General features: G+C 45.7%; 1 protein-coding gene across 5 annotated transcripts in view; it reads left to right on the forward strand.

Moving 5' to 3' along the window:
* The window catches only part of GRK3 (G protein-coupled receptor kinase 3), a 56,660-nt gene that overhangs the window by 15,617 nt on the left and 25,425 nt on the right, over positions 1-15,618 (forward strand). For all 5 annotated transcript variants that reach the window (XR_011729781.1, XR_011729782.1, XR_011729783.1 and 2 more), the window contains exons 3-5: positions 12,004-12,077; positions 14,574-14,675; positions 15,265-15,339. Coding sequence is in view for 2 of the 5 variants with exons in the window: in XM_071763667.1 (XP_071619768.1) it covers positions 12,004-12,077; positions 14,574-14,675; positions 15,265-15,339 (251 nt within the window). In the remaining 3 variants the exon portion in view is untranslated. The remainder of the gene's footprint in view (positions 1-12,003; positions 12,078-14,573; positions 14,676-15,264; positions 15,340-15,618) is intronic.

Below are 15,618 nucleotides of genomic sequence, written 5' to 3' on the forward strand. Positions count from 1 at the left end.
AATCAGTGGTGTAGATGGTCTGAAGGCCACTGGAATATGGGCAGGAGTCAGTAAAACAAAGGCCTTCAATAAAATGAAATGTTGTCAGAGGGAAGAAAACGAAGCAGGGCAATCTATCAGCTTAACCTCATATTCTGGGGAAGTACTGGGAAAAATAATTAAATTATTTGGAAACATCGAGGAGAAAATCATATTACTTGGTATGGGCCTGTCACCAGGAGGATGTGTGACATCAGTTACACTGGGGGGTTTTTTCTCTGCAGGGTAATGAGCCTGGTTGGCTCATTAAGGGAGCAGAAGGAGAAAAGGTACCCCTGGTGGTGTCATCACTGGGCAGAGGGAGCTGTGGGCTGGGTGGGAATGCTGTGTTCCTCTTGGGAAGCTGGAGGTGAGGAGCAGGCACAGGGGGATGTGTCCAGGGAGCTGATCCCAGAGCCAGGAATCAGCCCCTGTGCAGCAGAGAGGGGGATGGAGAACCTCAGTGTCCTTCTGGGGTGCAGGACAAGGACACAATTCCAAAAATAGAGGAGCTGCAGTGCTTCCCAGGGCAAAGCAGCACTGGGTGTCCTGTGTGTGTCCTGCCCAGGTGGGGACCTGGCTGGCCCAGGGGGCAGGAGGTGGTGTTGTCACAGCTGGATCACATCACTAAATATAAAATCAGGATTGCAGCCAGTGGAGTAAATCCTCCTCTGGCAGAATATTGTGTCCATCCTGGCACTGGACTGCAAAATATCCATGGAGCTGCTGGGAAGGGCCCAGGGAAGAGCAGTGGGAATGAGCAGCATTGGAGTCTGCTAAATGGGAACCCCAGGAGGGACTGTGAGGGAGGAGGGAGGCTGAACATTGCTCAGAAGCAGAAAAGCCACTGCAGAAATAATGAAGTTAATCAGTTTTCCAGAGGCTTAATATATGAATTTAAAAAAAAACCCAAAAACAAAAGCACAAGCTGGATATGAATACAACTATTCTAGTAGTGGGGTAGTGAAGCAGGGGAATGGGTTTCTTGAGGGGCTTGTGGAATCTTTGTCCAGGAGAGGTGAGGAGTGGGTTGTCATTTTGAGGTTTCTCCTTTAAAAAAGCCAAACAGCAGAGCTTATCTGTAATGGATATTTCTATTTCTGTCACTGAACACTTGTCAGTAGTAGTAGCTTCCAAAGCACAGTGAGGAATGTTTGCAGTGATTTTGACAGGTTACAGCAATTCCTGTTAGGTAACTGTAACCTTGGAAGGATTAGATCTTTTTTTTCACCCCATCTTGGTGGCCATTGGATCTGGAACTTTGAAGCCCAGAGTTTCATTAGCATATTAGTTTCTTGCCCAGATCTGGAGATGGATAGTTCTGGAGGTGCAGAGAGCTTTCTTCCTCCCCTTCTCCACCTCAGAGCAGTCCCAGCAGTATTTTATCCTCTGAAATCTGGGAATGGGGAAGGGCTTCTCCCACCACTTCTCTGGAGTTCCAGTTGCTTCTGCAGCTGGTTTCTTCTGGAGTAGCATTCAGAATGGAAATCAAATAAGAAATAAAAAAAAGATTAAAAAGAAACATGGCTCTTTAATAGAACATTTTGCTTTGCAAATATTGTATTTCCTTACTGTTCATTTAAATTTTATTGCCTTTTCTAGCTAGTTCTTGCCATTAAATTAGTTCTGTTTCCACACATTAGCATAATTGCTTGTGGTAAAGTATCTTCAATTTTAGGCAAGCATTATGCAAAAGGCTGTGGAAATAAACATAGTGAGGTAATTAAAAGTCTCATCACCTTTTTACTCTTGTTGTTATCTCTCTGTGTGGTGGGGATGTGGAGAGGCAGCAGCTGAGGTTGGATGGGTCTGTGCTGGGCTGCAGTTTGGGATCAGAGTCAGAGGAGTCCCTGAGCATGAGCTGGAATTCTGGTGGCTCAGCCCCTTCCTCCTGTCTCTACCTGGGCCTTTCTTTGCTCAGTTGAAGAGCTGATTAGCACACAGTGCTTTATCCCTTAATACTCATTATAAAACTTCATCAAGGTACCTGTTATTTCCTTTGGCAAGTGATGTAGATGAGGACTCTTAAGGTTTTTTTTTATTTTTTTTTTTTTCCCAGGCATTCTGGAGATTCTTTCCTACAGCTCCAAGTCATTATTTTTTCTGTTTTTCAGTACCTGTCTTTCAAATGTAGAAGCCAGGGCTTTTGGTCAGTTGTCTGATAAAAGTCATTCTGATTCCTGCTGGATGTTTCCCTAGGAGTGTGTCTTATTATCAGCTGCAAGTGTTTATCCTTAGTGAGCCCTCAGATCCTTCCAGGAGCAGAGCTTCTCAGGTCCCACCATAAAAGATTGTCCCAAATTCCCTCCCTCCCACCTCCCCCAGGCTCCAGCTCCAGGGGCTTGGAAACCAAAACTTCTGCTCTACCCTTTAGGGATGAAAACAAGAGGAGGAAGCTCAGGGAGCTGAGGAGGAGCATGGCAGCAGCCTGCCAGGGACCAGAATGGTTGGGAGGATGCAGAGCATGGGTATAAACATCTCTCTGTCCTTTAATTCCAGCGTGGATCTGTCCTTTAACTCAACCTTTGCCTTGCAGAGGGGAACTGGATGCTCTCAGCCCCTGGAGACAGCCTGGCTCTTGGCAGCTCCAGAGTCATCTTCAGCTCTTAAGAATCACCTAAGGAGTCAGGGGACACCAAGATCAGGCTCTGGCAGGGCTTGGTGGCCAGCAGCAGGGCTTGGTGGCCAGCAGCAGGGCTTGGTGGCCAGCAGCAGGGCTTGGTGGCCAGCAGCAGGGTTTGGTGGCCAGCAGCAGGGTTTGGTGGCCAGCAGCAGGCTCTTCCCCCAGAAGCTGGTTCCTCCTCAGCAGCAGCTTGATGGGGAAGTACATCTTGTCTCAAAGCAGAGTGCATAACCACCTTCAGCTAGTCTTGTTACCACATCCTGTTTGCTAAGACACCAGATTATATGGCTTTGCTTCAGAAAAAAAAAGATGTTTTCTGGTGTCCCAGTGTCTGTAATTTACCTGTGGCATCCCTGCCCCTTCCCACCCGTGTGCCACGTGCTGCAGGGTGGGCACCTTCCCCAGACCCTGTTTGCAGGGACAGGTTTGGTGTCAGCTGCATTGCACATCAGTGCCCAGGGTGAAAGGAGAGAAGTAGGTCATAATAGTAGTTAATAACTTAATAAAATTACTTAATCCTCTTCTAAAAGTTAAGCCCTTTGGAGTGAGCTCACTGCCAGTTCCAGGTCAGTGACTCTGGGGTCTGGTGTTGGACTTGGTCACAAGTGGCACCTGCCTGATGGGCTCAGGGACTCTGGGGTGGGACAATAAAGCATCCTTACAGCTTCAGGTCCTGGCTCTGGGTTCTCTGGTGGCAGTTTGGTGGCATTTGTCTGCACCCTTCTCAGTTTCTCATCTGTCACACAGAGCTGTTGGGTTTGGGTGCTGGGGAAGGACAAGGACAGAGCATGTTGTAGGTGTTGAGCAGCTGCACTACAACCTTCTCACCTTGCCTAGTAAGGAACTTGCATTGTTTCTACCAGAAGCTGAATCTGATTTCTGCTTTATTTTCTTGGCATTTAACACTTGTGAAAAGAACCAATTAAAAAAAAAAATTGTAACAAGTTACAAACTTTTTCTTGTTTTTCCCACTTACCATCCACTTTTGCCTGGTGAGGGCTGATCTTTCTGGAGTGATTCATTTCCCCATCCCTGACACCCTCTCTGCTCAGCTGGAGGGCTGCCCAGCCAGGGTGAGGGTTTCCATCTGCATCACTGCTGCTTCCTACACAGCCATGTAGGAAGGGCTCTCTCCAGCTCCTCTGCTCCCTTTGTGCTGCTCCAGCTAAGTACAGCTGATGTGTTTTCTGGTGCCTTTTTAGCTGAGTTCCCAGAGCAGATGAGTGTTGGGTCTGTTTTGTAGTTCTGTGTGGGGAGGGACTTCTAATGCCCTCTGCATTAGAGGGAAATTGCTCCTGACCCTGCTGGCTGCTCTTTGCTCCAGCTTTGTCACTGACAACTTGTTGGTATAAAAAAAAACAAAAAAACAACCTAAACAAAATGAAAAACCCACCAAAAAACCCTCCAACAAAACAAAAAAACCCAGCACACTAAGGTGACAACAGCTAAAGAGGTTTTTACAGCACTGAATCATGCTCTCTGCTGCTTGTTTCTCTAGTTAGGGACTCATTTCATTATTTCAGACTTTTGATGCTAATTGTTTGCTGGATCTCGAGTTAAAATCTGTTGAGAAAAACATTCTGGCTCTTCCTCTTTCTGTTGGCAGTGTTGTGGCACAGTGCCCTGTGCTCCCCCAGGGACCTAAAAATAACAGGCTGGGAAAAGTACCTCCCTGGAGCATTATTAAAGCTATTGTTTAATTTAAGCATAAGATCTATGTACCCTTAGCATTCTGAACTAATTAATAGTCCTCAGAGGAAATAACAATGGAAGCAATAAAATTTAGTTGGGAGTAAAGAAAAGCACGTGGGGTTTTGGCTCTGGAATGAGCAGGGGATGTCAGAATCCTTCCAGGAGGAGGTCAGGGGGGAGGAGAGGCTGCAAAAACCCCTGTGCTAAGTGTCTTTAAAAACTCAGATTATTTTTAGAGGCAAGTCACCCAGGGACAGATGTTAGCTGCTTGAGATCCAAGGCTTGAGTGATTGGCAGTGTCACAGCCTTGAGCTTCTTTCTTCCTTACAGAGTTCATGGGGCTTGTGCCACTGCCATCATTTTATTCCATTCTGATACATTGCAGTTAAAAACGTGCAGCCTTAGGGTAGGGAAAAGAGTTACTTGCTGAGTGGGTTTTCTGTAGGAGCAGAGAGGCAAATTGAAGGTGTTGAAGTGGTTTCATCCTGGGGTTCTGTCCCTGGAGAGAGCTCCCATACAGAAGCAGACAGCACCAAGATGAGGAAGTAACCATGCAAACAAAGGATGGTATTTAAAATCCTGCTCGGGGGCTGATCTTCTTTCCCCTCTTCCTTCTGATTTGCAATTCAAGTTCAGACCAAAGCTTGGGGTGTGAGCAGTCTGCAGGAGGCCTGGAGCAGTCTGGTGAAGCCCTCTGCATGGGTTGCCTGATCAGTTAACAACAACCCAACCCCCAAACCACAGAGAGATGTTGGGAGCTGTGTGACTGTAAAGTCAAACAGAAAGTGTCAGTGTGAGGCATCAGGGGAGCTGTTCCCTCACAGCCATCCTCCACTTCCATCAAACTGGGGTGTGGGCACTGGAAAAAAAGAGAAGATAAGCACTTGGAGCCACCTTATGAAAACTCAGTCTGGTTTGTCAGTGCATCTTTTCCCCCCACCAAATCAGTGTTAGTTTGAGATCTGGTTTTTATGTTGTAATTGAAATGTGACTGAAAATGACATTTCTTTCACTGTTTTTTTGTGGGTAAATAAGCATGAGACTTGCATGAATTACACTGAGGATCATTTAGAAGGATGCTGAGGAAGCTTCCTGCAGGAGATTTTCTGTGCATTTTGCCTGCAGGCAGTTTTCAGGAGGTCTCTCTCTGCTTTGCATGTCAGGGACAAACAGTAACCAGAGTCACTATAAAAAATGGATGTATTCATTTTCAGTTTTCCTCTGATTGTAAATAATTGAGCATTTCTTTGTTGGACTGCAGCTTGATACCCTCCTGTGCCTTTCTTTGTGGAGAGACTGCAGATCTCAGGTGGATGATTCCCAGTGGATTCTCCAGTCCCACAGGAGGGGCTCCAGCCTGGAAGCTTTGACCCAAACTGCTCTGAACCCAGAGTGCAAAGTCACTGCCATCCCCCAGGGAGTGTTTTCTGCTGCTGGTCCTCACTGGAGCTCTCCCAGCCCAGTTTTGGAGCTTTCCACACAGCAATGCTGTCCCAGCCAGGCTTCCCCCTCCTCCCCTCTGCAGCCTCAGAACCCCAACCCCACTGCACTCTGGTGGGGGTTTTATCAGAGCAGTGAAGCCCCAGGACACCCCTGGGAGACAGGTGAATGTTTTCCCAGTCTGTAACGTGGCAGAACAACAGCTTTACTGGGATTGACCTTACAGCCTGGTCCTGGCAGGGATTCTCCTGGGTGGGATCAGTCATTAGTGACAGGAGGAAAGCTCAGAAACCAGGAGAGGAGTAAGTAGAATCTGAATTACTGAAGCTGTGAAGTGATGTGAATTTCAGCAGTACTTTTAAGAGGCAGAGCAGTCAGGAAGTCAGAGAGCAGAGCAGGGAACAGACAAGGATTTTTACTGTGAGCCTTTCAGGTGGTTTGGTTGCCCTGTGCCAGTATCTCTCCTCTAGAAGAAGGATCCATAATGCAGCTTGCAACCCCCTTGGTGAAACTGGTCCAGGTCTGGGAGGCTCAGAGGTCCCCTGGGGCAGTGAGCACTGCAGCATCCGAGCTCTGAATCTTCAGACTCTTAGGGGAACAGAGCAGGTTCTGAAGCCCCAGCTCTCAGCAGCTTTTTGGGGTGCAGGGTGAAGCAAAGGAGAGCTGTAAGAGGAGAAGTGGCTGTGCTGACACTTCTGGTGGCTCTGCTCCTCTTTACCTCCCAGGTGCTGTCTGTATTTACTGCTGGGTCTGTCTCTGGCTCTAAGCACAGCCCAGCAGGCTCCATCCATGCTGCTGCACTTGGATTCTTGGCTGAGATGCTGAGCAGGACTTGGGAGGGTGAATACTGCCCCTAGAGAGCTGAAAATACCCTTCTGTTGTGAGGTTATCCCACAGCTTCATTAAGTGATCCTAACACCCCCCTTGCTCCCAAGAAAACAGATCCAGGCCCTTTCTAAGAAGCAGAAATTCACCTCCCAGTGTGCTCTGTGTGCTAAATAATTCAAAGCAATGAATGGTTCCTAGCTCAGAGCATGGCAAAAGCAGTGGAGTGCTTTCCAGTAATGGAGGGATAGTGGCTTGCCTTATGTCAGTAATTTTTAGAAGTTGTATGATGGAAAAATACTGATGAAAATAACAATTGTCACATCCTTCACAGGGACTGAACATTCCTGTGATGTGGGGAAAGAACCCATGCAGCAAAGAGCAACCAACTATCATTAAGTTCTCAAGCTGCTGCTACTTGTTAGGTTGCTAATAGCTTGCTGGTAGCTGCTCATAGCACTTGCAGAAGCAGTGGGAGTTTCTTCTATTTACTGGTGAAAAAAGAAAAATCCTCAGGTGCTTTGTATTTCTTGATGAGCTTCAGTGAAGGAATTTAATCATATTCCTTACAGTTCCTGTGGTTGAAATGAAACCCTTGAATTCTGTATTTTCTTGTCCTTTTAGGAATTAGAATATTTTAATAGATTTTTGCTTAGTGATATTAGTGCTTGGTCTTTCAGAGGTACATTTTCATAGGTACAATCCTTTTTTTCCTTTCACTTTTGGTGTGTTGGATGCCTTTGATAATCCAATTTCAACATAGCCAGACATCTTCTTTAGCCCAGTGGAATTCTGCATGTTAAGGGAAACCAGAGTGTGAGAGAGGTGCTAAATGTGGTTCAGATAGAAGCTTTTCCCATTCTTTTATTTTCATGGCTTCAAAAAATGATTTATTGTATGCTTAATGCTTGTGAGAGCTTTAAAATAATATGTGGCCAAGATCCAGTGGCAGTTGCAGTAGGTGAAGAAGCACAGACATCACTTTTTTTTTTTTTTTTTTTGTTATGATTTACAGCTGCATGTTAAAAATAGAGCACATTCTTCTTTTCCTTAGGAATCCTTTTATCACTTGAATGCTGCCACTTGACATCTGGGCAGCTGCTGTCCTGCCCTGAAGATGCTGAGCCCCTCTCTTAGGGGCTGGGGAAGGGTCCTTGCCCTCTGCCTTTCCTTATGAAATGCAGACACTGCAATCCACCCCCAGCATTTTGCTCCAAACTGCTCTGCTGGGCTTGAAGCAGAATAAGAATTGAATGTTCTCAGTAAGTCAGAGCATCAGCTGCTGAAGATCCTCTTCCTTCCCTGTGCAGAATCTGGGAATGCTCCTCCAGCATCTTGGTGCTTGGGAAGGGGGCTGACCCAGTTTCAGCAAGTGTGGGTGATGTCACTGGGTGAAAAGCTAGTGGAAAATATGCCTGGGAAAAAAAAGATTTTTCTTTTTTTTTTTTTCTTTTCTTTGAAGACACTTGAAACCTTTTAGCCAAAGTTTATTTTCATATAATGATTTACAGACGTCATTAAACAAGCTACCTGGCAACTTGCAGCCTAATTTGAGCTCAGTGGGATTCTGTTCTAAGGGAACTGTTCTGCCTGCCTCATCACTGGATGCAAGCCCTGTCTTGTACAACATCATTTGTTCTTTTACTCTGCTTTTTGTGCACACAGATAGGTTATAATTTGTTCTGCTTTATTATTTTAAATGAGGAGTGAATGTGGAAAAATAAGTGAAGGACAAATAGCTCATAAATGGAAAGCAAAGGAGTGAAATCTGTGGTGCCCTCTGGGCTGTGTGGATTTTTGTGGCTTTGTACCTAGCCAAAGCTCTCATTCCTACACTCAGTTTTCCCTGGTAGTAGCAAATCTCTGTTCCTGAACAAGGAAATCCTTGGCTCTCTCCATCCTGGAGCCTTTTGCTGGTCTTAATTATCCTTCATTATCCTGTGCTATGGCACCTGCCTGTACTGTACCCAGCAGGATTTTGAGCTGGTTTGGATGTTGTGTCCCAGCTGCAGAGTCACAGGATGGGGATGGAGCCCTGGAGCCCAAGGTTTGGTGTCTGAGAGCCAGGTCTGTGCCTGGTGCTGGTGCTGGTACTGCTTGGGCATCACCCCCAGGGCAGGACCTGGGGGGGTTCTGGTGGGTTCTGATGTCACTGCTTGCTTGGGTTTCATTCTTCTGGATTCACAGCCAGCACTTCAGTTGGGATTTGGAAGCAGCTTGGTATTTTTGTTTTCTAATTTGCTCTTCTGACGACTGGGAAGAGTCTGCATCAGCAGTTTGGATCACAGTCAGGTCTGCTGTAAATAGAGGCAGCTTCCTCTCAATCAGAGGCATTGTGAATACTTATGTCAGGGTTAAATGTGTCTATTTTTAGCTCTGCTGTCTTACCTAGTCACTTCTGTTTGTTTTAATAAGATTTTTATTTACTCCTGTTAAAGGGGTATTTGAATCTGATATTAATAAAACTCCAGCTAGAATGAGATAAGTAATCTCTGAAGTTTGTTTTACCAGGGAACTCCTCATTAATTTTTTTTCAATCATTGTTCTTCCATGCTCTCAGTTAATTGCCATTCTTCTGGAGATCAGGATATGGTGTTAGGAACATGGAGGAACCTTCAGACAGGAGGGGAAGGCAGGAGGCCAGTGCTTGTCTCAGAATCCAGGAACTCCAGACTGGTTTGGGTTGGAAGGGACCTTAAATCTCATCCAGTCCCATCCCCTGCCACGGGCAGGGACACCTCCCACAGCCCAGGATGCTCCAAATCCCATCCAACCTCCAACACTGCCAAGGATGGGGCAGCCACAGCTTCTCTGCCACAGCTGCCACCCCCTGGAAAGCTGCTGGGAAGGAGAAGTGGTGTGGAAGGCTGTGTGGGAAATCAAATATAATCAGCCCATAACCATGGTGTCAGTAGCCAGGCCAGGCTTGGTACAAGTGTGTGGGCTGGTCCCCAGCTGGGGCTGTTCTCTGCCCCAGCCTGGCTCTAAGAAATGCTGAACTAGGAAATTAAAAGCAGGTCTTATTAATTCAGGCATGGGGTAGGGGGTTGCTGCTGACTTACAAAGTCAGGATTTCATGCAACGTTTCTAAACTCATGTTAGAAAACCATAATTTGAATTAACAAGAGAAGAAAAAACCCCATGTTCTTTGTGCCCTGTTCCCCCACATCACCCCAGCCTCTCCTGGGCACAAGTGTCCAGTTGAGGCAGAGCTGCAAACCTCCAGGTTCAGCTTCATCCCTCCCTGAGGGATGGTTCCAGGAGTCAGTGCAATTAGTGGCATTAGTGCAGGATTGTCATAAAAACACAGGGGGAAAGAATTACTGTCCAGCAGCAGGGAAAGCAGAGGCTTGGAGCTGTCTTGTGCTCACATGTGTGTTATTGGTACCATCCATCACTTCAGTGTTACCAGAAAAAACCTTTAAAATTATTCTTTTTCCCTAAGAGGTTGTTCCTGATCTGGTTGTTGAAGAAATTGCACAGTGTATAGAGAGAAATCTTTAAAGCAAAAGCTGTCAGCATCTTGATTTCATAAATAATTGCTGGTTCCTTTTATCTGTTACTTAATGCTATCATTTTTTTAATTCCTGCTTTCTGTTCCTGGTGTTATTTTTCAGTGTGGAGTTAACTGTGCTTATTGTGCTGCTCATCAGCTCTCCTTGAACTTCTTCAAACTCCTGTCACTTACTCAGTGCTGTGTCTGTCAGCTCCTTCTGCAATTATCTGAGCACTACCATTTCTGGTTAATCATTTCTCACTCAAATCTCAGCACATCAGTCAAAGATTTCCGTTCTGCTGCAGTGGAAGTGCAGAAGCAACTTGAAGTTGATTCAATGAGAGGTCAGACTGGGAATGTTTGGAGTGTGCAGAACACTGAGCTCTAATTGGATTTTTGTTCAGGGCAGTGGAAGGATTTGGGGTGTGCTGGAACCTGGGGGTCTGCAGTGTGGTTGCAGTTTAGATGTGCTGGGAAGAGCTGATGCTTTGATGCCAGGATAAAAATCAGGGAACAGGACTTCTTAAGTGAAGAATCTACCCACAAAATATTTGTGATTTTTCCTAATACTCGGGCATTTCACATTATTTCAAGCAGCACTCTGAGCAGTAGTGGAGGTTCTGATTTTCCTCCCTTGTGAATCTCCAGTGGAGCAATTTGGAGTTGAGCATCTTCAGCTGGTGCTGGAATCATTCTGCTCCTCTTCCCTGGGCCCTGACCAGCAGCATTTTCCCACTCTTGATTGATGGAGCTGTAACTTCTTACGACTGGATTCATACCCTGGGAAGTTTAACTTCTTGTTCTGGCTGCCCCTGGTTTTTTGCCTGGCAGTGGGGTTTGGAGCTGAGCCCTGGGGAGCAGCAGGCTGGGTGCCTCTGCCAGCACAGGCCCTGGCATTGTCCCTTCTGCTCTGCTCTCCTGAACCTTTTCTCTGGGGTAATTAAATTAAAAAGTTTGGAAAATATTAAGCAGGGCTAGAAATGTTTGGCATGGCATTGTTGAAAAATTGTGTCGCTGTATTTTCACACTCCTCCCACAGTTGTCTTTGTGGGTTGTTTTGTTTTGGGTTGGTTTTTGGGTTTTGTTTTTGGGTGGGTTTTTTTTGTGGATTTTTTTGGTGAAGAGCCAGGAGCTGGGACCACGCCAGGGATTTTTCTTTCACTGCATTCAGTGCTGTTTGTGCCACTCTTTAGTCTCTTAATTACACAACTGTAATCTGCTTTGCTCCATTGTCCAAACAGAAGCTCAGTCAATTCAGCATTCTTGTGCTCACTGCTGCTGTTTCCATCCTCTGTAAAATAAGAGTTAATGAATCCAGTTCAGTTCCAGAAGTGGCATTTGGGGGTTCAGAAATGGGCAAGGTGCTCTGTGAAAATTCATCAGCAGCTTGAAGAGGTCGTGCTTTAAATTACTTTCAAAGGAACTATAAGGACACCCATGTAACTTACAGGGCTATGAAACCTCTGAGAGGCAGCATCAAGCAGTAATTCTAGAGTCAGAATGTAGAACAGGTTGTTTTACATCAATAAAATGTAGATAAATCTAGTTCAAGAAAACCAAAATGTAAATAGAATCTGATTTTCACCCCAAAACAGGAAACAGAATCTGCTCCATGAGGAGGAATGGGATATTTTGGTGTGTGATGTAAACAGCCCATATAATTCTCAGCAGGTAGACATTGGAATATGCTGTGGGAAGTGACTGGGGTTTTTTTTTTATCCATCCCCTCCTGCTCAGGATGCTGTAGAGCTCTGCCAGCAGCATTGCTGGGCCCTGGGCAGGAGGGCTGCTCACCCAGCTACCTCCAGTCCATGATGTTTGTATCCTCTTTTCCAGGTTATCATGGCACTCGTATGTTTGTTCTGAAATTATTACTTTTTTTTCTTTCTTTCTTTTTCCCACTTTCCAGGATTTTTGCTATTTAAAGACTATTGCATGAATGAGATCGACGAAGCTGTCCCTCAACTGAAGTTTTATGAAGAGGTCAGTGGCCACAGGGGGTTTGGGGACACATGGGGGAGGCTCTGTGGCTGTCCTGTCTCTCAGCTCCCTAGGGGAATGGTTTGGAATGGTTTGGAATGGTTGGTTCACAGTGTTGTACACAGCAATGACTGCAGCTCAAAGGGGAGGAGTGATCATTTTAAACAAGTTGGAGATCCTCTCAAAATGGCAGTGTAGCTCTTTAATCCAGTTGGGAATTTGGTGCACCATGTTTTAGGAGAGTAACATGGATTATTTTTTTCATGTTTCTTGCACCATCTAATCTGATTCCCTGGCATTCCCAGGGCTGCAGAAACACCCTGCCAGGTGCTGGAGGTGGCTGAGAGGATCCTCAGGAGGATGAGAGCAGTGATGGCTCGAGATCCACAGGGTCCTTTGTGCTCCTTTGCCATGGGATAACCCAGGCAGAAGCTGCCAGCCCTGGTGCTGTGGGCAGTCAGAGGGCTGAAGGTTTCAGAGGAGTGTGATGGAGCAGAGCATGTCCCCCCCCCAGCCCCCTGGAAACCTCAGCAGCATTATCCCCCCCTCCATCCCCTGTTAGACTGGGGAGACTCTAAATATAAAACTGTTTAATCCTCTCAGAGGTGCTGCTCTCAGTTCAAACATGCAGGTGTGCTTTGAAAAGGCAGCCTGCATTGCTCAGGATTAATTAGAAATGCTGCCTGAGGTAACCTGTGTTATCATCTTAGACTGATTGTTTAAAATTTTTCTTGCCAGTAGGCTCACAGCAGAGAATAGGCTGGAGCTGGTTATCAGTTTGGAGATAAATCTTCAGCACTGCATGGTTCCCCTGCTCAAATTAGAGATTTGCTGTCAGCAAAGAAGAATCTTTTCTCTATCATTTCCATCTTTTAAAATGCTGAAGATATCACTGTTGTAGGTGATCAAAAAGGCATGTTGGAGCAGCTTGTGTAGCAAGATGTTCTTAGCTGCCTCTTTATCTCTGAAACAATTTGAAATTGTGTTTTTAGGTTATTAGCAAAGTGTTGCTTCAAAAGAATTTAAATGCTTTGCCGTGTAATTTTTGAAAAATCCCTTTAAGGACATTTAGAGGGAGATTTGCTGTGCTTCCTTCTGTGACACACCAGATCCAGAAGCTTTTCAGCATACATTTAGTTTGCTTACTGCCTTTATTGCATGTTGGAATAATGAGAGTACACTGGTACATCAGAGGCTGCTTGGTGCAGCAGTGCCCCTGCTCCAGGGATTTCAGATTCCTGCAGCTGGAGTCACGATCCAGCATTTAACTGGGGGAGTGATTCATCCAGAGCAGTTTCCTGATGGCAGTGCTGGAGGAGACACTTTTGTCAGACACTTCTCTTGAGGTGAGATGAAATTTGGGCCAGGGAAGCCTTGAAATCCACAGTGACAGAGTCCATCCATCCATCCATCCATCCATCCATCCATCCATCCATCCCTCCATCCCCCTGGAGCAGGAGTGATGCTGCAGAACCTGCTGCTGGCAGGGGCAGGTGATGGGGAGGAGAGGTGACAGGTCTTAGCCCTGCCTCTTGCTCTATTGTTGGATTTTTTGGCATGGCACAGTCATGGTCTGTTTAACAAACATGTAAAATCAGCTCGTGACTGTGATACCCATCAGGCTCTTTCCTGTACTGATTATTTTGTGGCGTTGCCTTAATTAAAAAATATTTCTTTGGCAAAGAATTGTTTCCATCGTGTTAACTAGAAATTGATACCAGGGGGGAAGCAGTCACAGATGGCAAGTGGTGGTGGGACTGTTGCTTATCAGAGTCAGCAAACAGGAGGAGCACAGGTAGAAAAATACAGAGTTCAGTGCCTGTGTTCAGCCATCAGAGAGAACTTGGTCTGAGGGTGTCACCTGCAGAGCTGCTCTGAGCTGTGAAGCTCCTCTGGTGAAAGAGCAGCCTCTGAATGAGGGGGAAAAGTCTGTTGTGGGGTTTTGGGGGGCTGGGGGTTTTCTGGGGCCAGTGTGGGGATCCAGAGCTGGTCTGCATGCTGGGACCTGCAGGCTGGTGTGGGAAAGTCCAGCAGTGAGAACTGAGGCTTTTTCTTAAAGATCTTGTGTTTTTTTCACATTCTGTTAGCCCTGGAAGAACTCTTTCCCTAAATACACTCCAAGGGACTCCTTGAGCTCCCTTGAACTTGGTGGGGGGGTTTATTCTGGTTTTGTTCCATATGGCATTGCTGGAACACACTATATCACACCTGAAAGAAACATGGGGGTGTGCCCAGCATCCTTGCATGAGAGTTGTAAGGAGGGATATCCCAGGTCAGCTGGAATTCTGGTGTTGCAAATGGGATTTCTTTAGGTCTTAACTAAGAAATAAGGAAGTAAAATAAAACTTCAGACAAAGGGGTTTTTGTTCTGTTTTTTTTTTGAGGGTTTTTTTGTTTGGAATTTTTTTTTGTTTTCTGGTGTTTTTTTTTCTACACTACAAGAGTAAAAAGTCATCAGGAATGTTCTCACCTAGTGGGCTGTTCCCTCTTGCTTTGCAGATTAAGGAATATGAGAAACTGGACTCGGAGGAGGAGCGGCTGAGCCGCAGTCGGCAGATTTATGACACGTACATCATGAAGGAGCTCCTGTCCTGCTCCCACGTGGGTATCACCCACACCCCACACTCCTGGGCCTGCCTTGGGTAGCTGGGCAGCACTGAGAACCCAGAGGAACTGCCCTTCCATTCAGAGAGCAATTGCTGAGGGATTGTTGGTACAAATCCCAGCTGTGCTGTGGGTTCCCATCCGAAGGCACTGGGGCTGTCTGGAGTCACCATGCTCTTGGGTTTTGCAGTAAAAATTGGTGATGTGTGCCAGTTTTTGTTATTCTTGGTGGAGTGCAGAGGGGGAATATCTGGAGATTTATCTGCTTTGTATTTATTTAAATCTGCAATTTGTGTGTGTGTGTTTGCACACAGATCCGTGCATTGACCCAGCGACAGCCCCACCCTCAAAACCCCAGAGGAAAACCAGTCCAGTGTGGGACTTTGGTGTCTTTGAAATCTCAGAGTAAAGTTTGAGATTTTGTTTAAAAATAATCACACAAAGATCGTTGGGGTTTTGGTTTTAGTTCCTTGGTGGTGGAGCTCTCTTTCATACTAACAGGACACCAGTGCTCTACACCTGAAATGGGACTCCTTACATTTCCAACTGTTTGAAATCTTTCTTTTTCTTTTTCTTTTTTCCAAAGCCTTTCTCAAAACAAGCTGTAGATCATGTACAAACCCACTTAGCCAAGAAACAAGTACCAGCCAGCCTTTTTCAGGTGAGGTTACAGCAGTCTGAATGCTCATGTTCTCTTCACTCATTTGACAGTAAGTGATTCTGTACATGTTTATTTAAGGAGACAGAATAAAATGCTGGTGGTAAATATTCTTCCCTGCAATAGTGGTGCTAGAATGCTTTTCTAAGTCAAACAAAGCTTGCAAAGTACTATTCCTATCTAAAATATTTTAAAGCACATTTATGAAAGCAAACTATACCTTGGGATATGAACAGAATGGTTTTACAATATATATAGTTTTAAGAGATTAAATGATCTAGT

This window comes from Heliangelus exortis, chromosome 19, assembly GCF_036169615.1.
Source record: "Heliangelus exortis chromosome 19, bHelExo1.hap1, whole genome shotgun sequence".
Lineage (NCBI taxonomy): Eukaryota > Metazoa > Chordata > Aves > Apodiformes > Trochilidae > Heliangelus > Heliangelus exortis.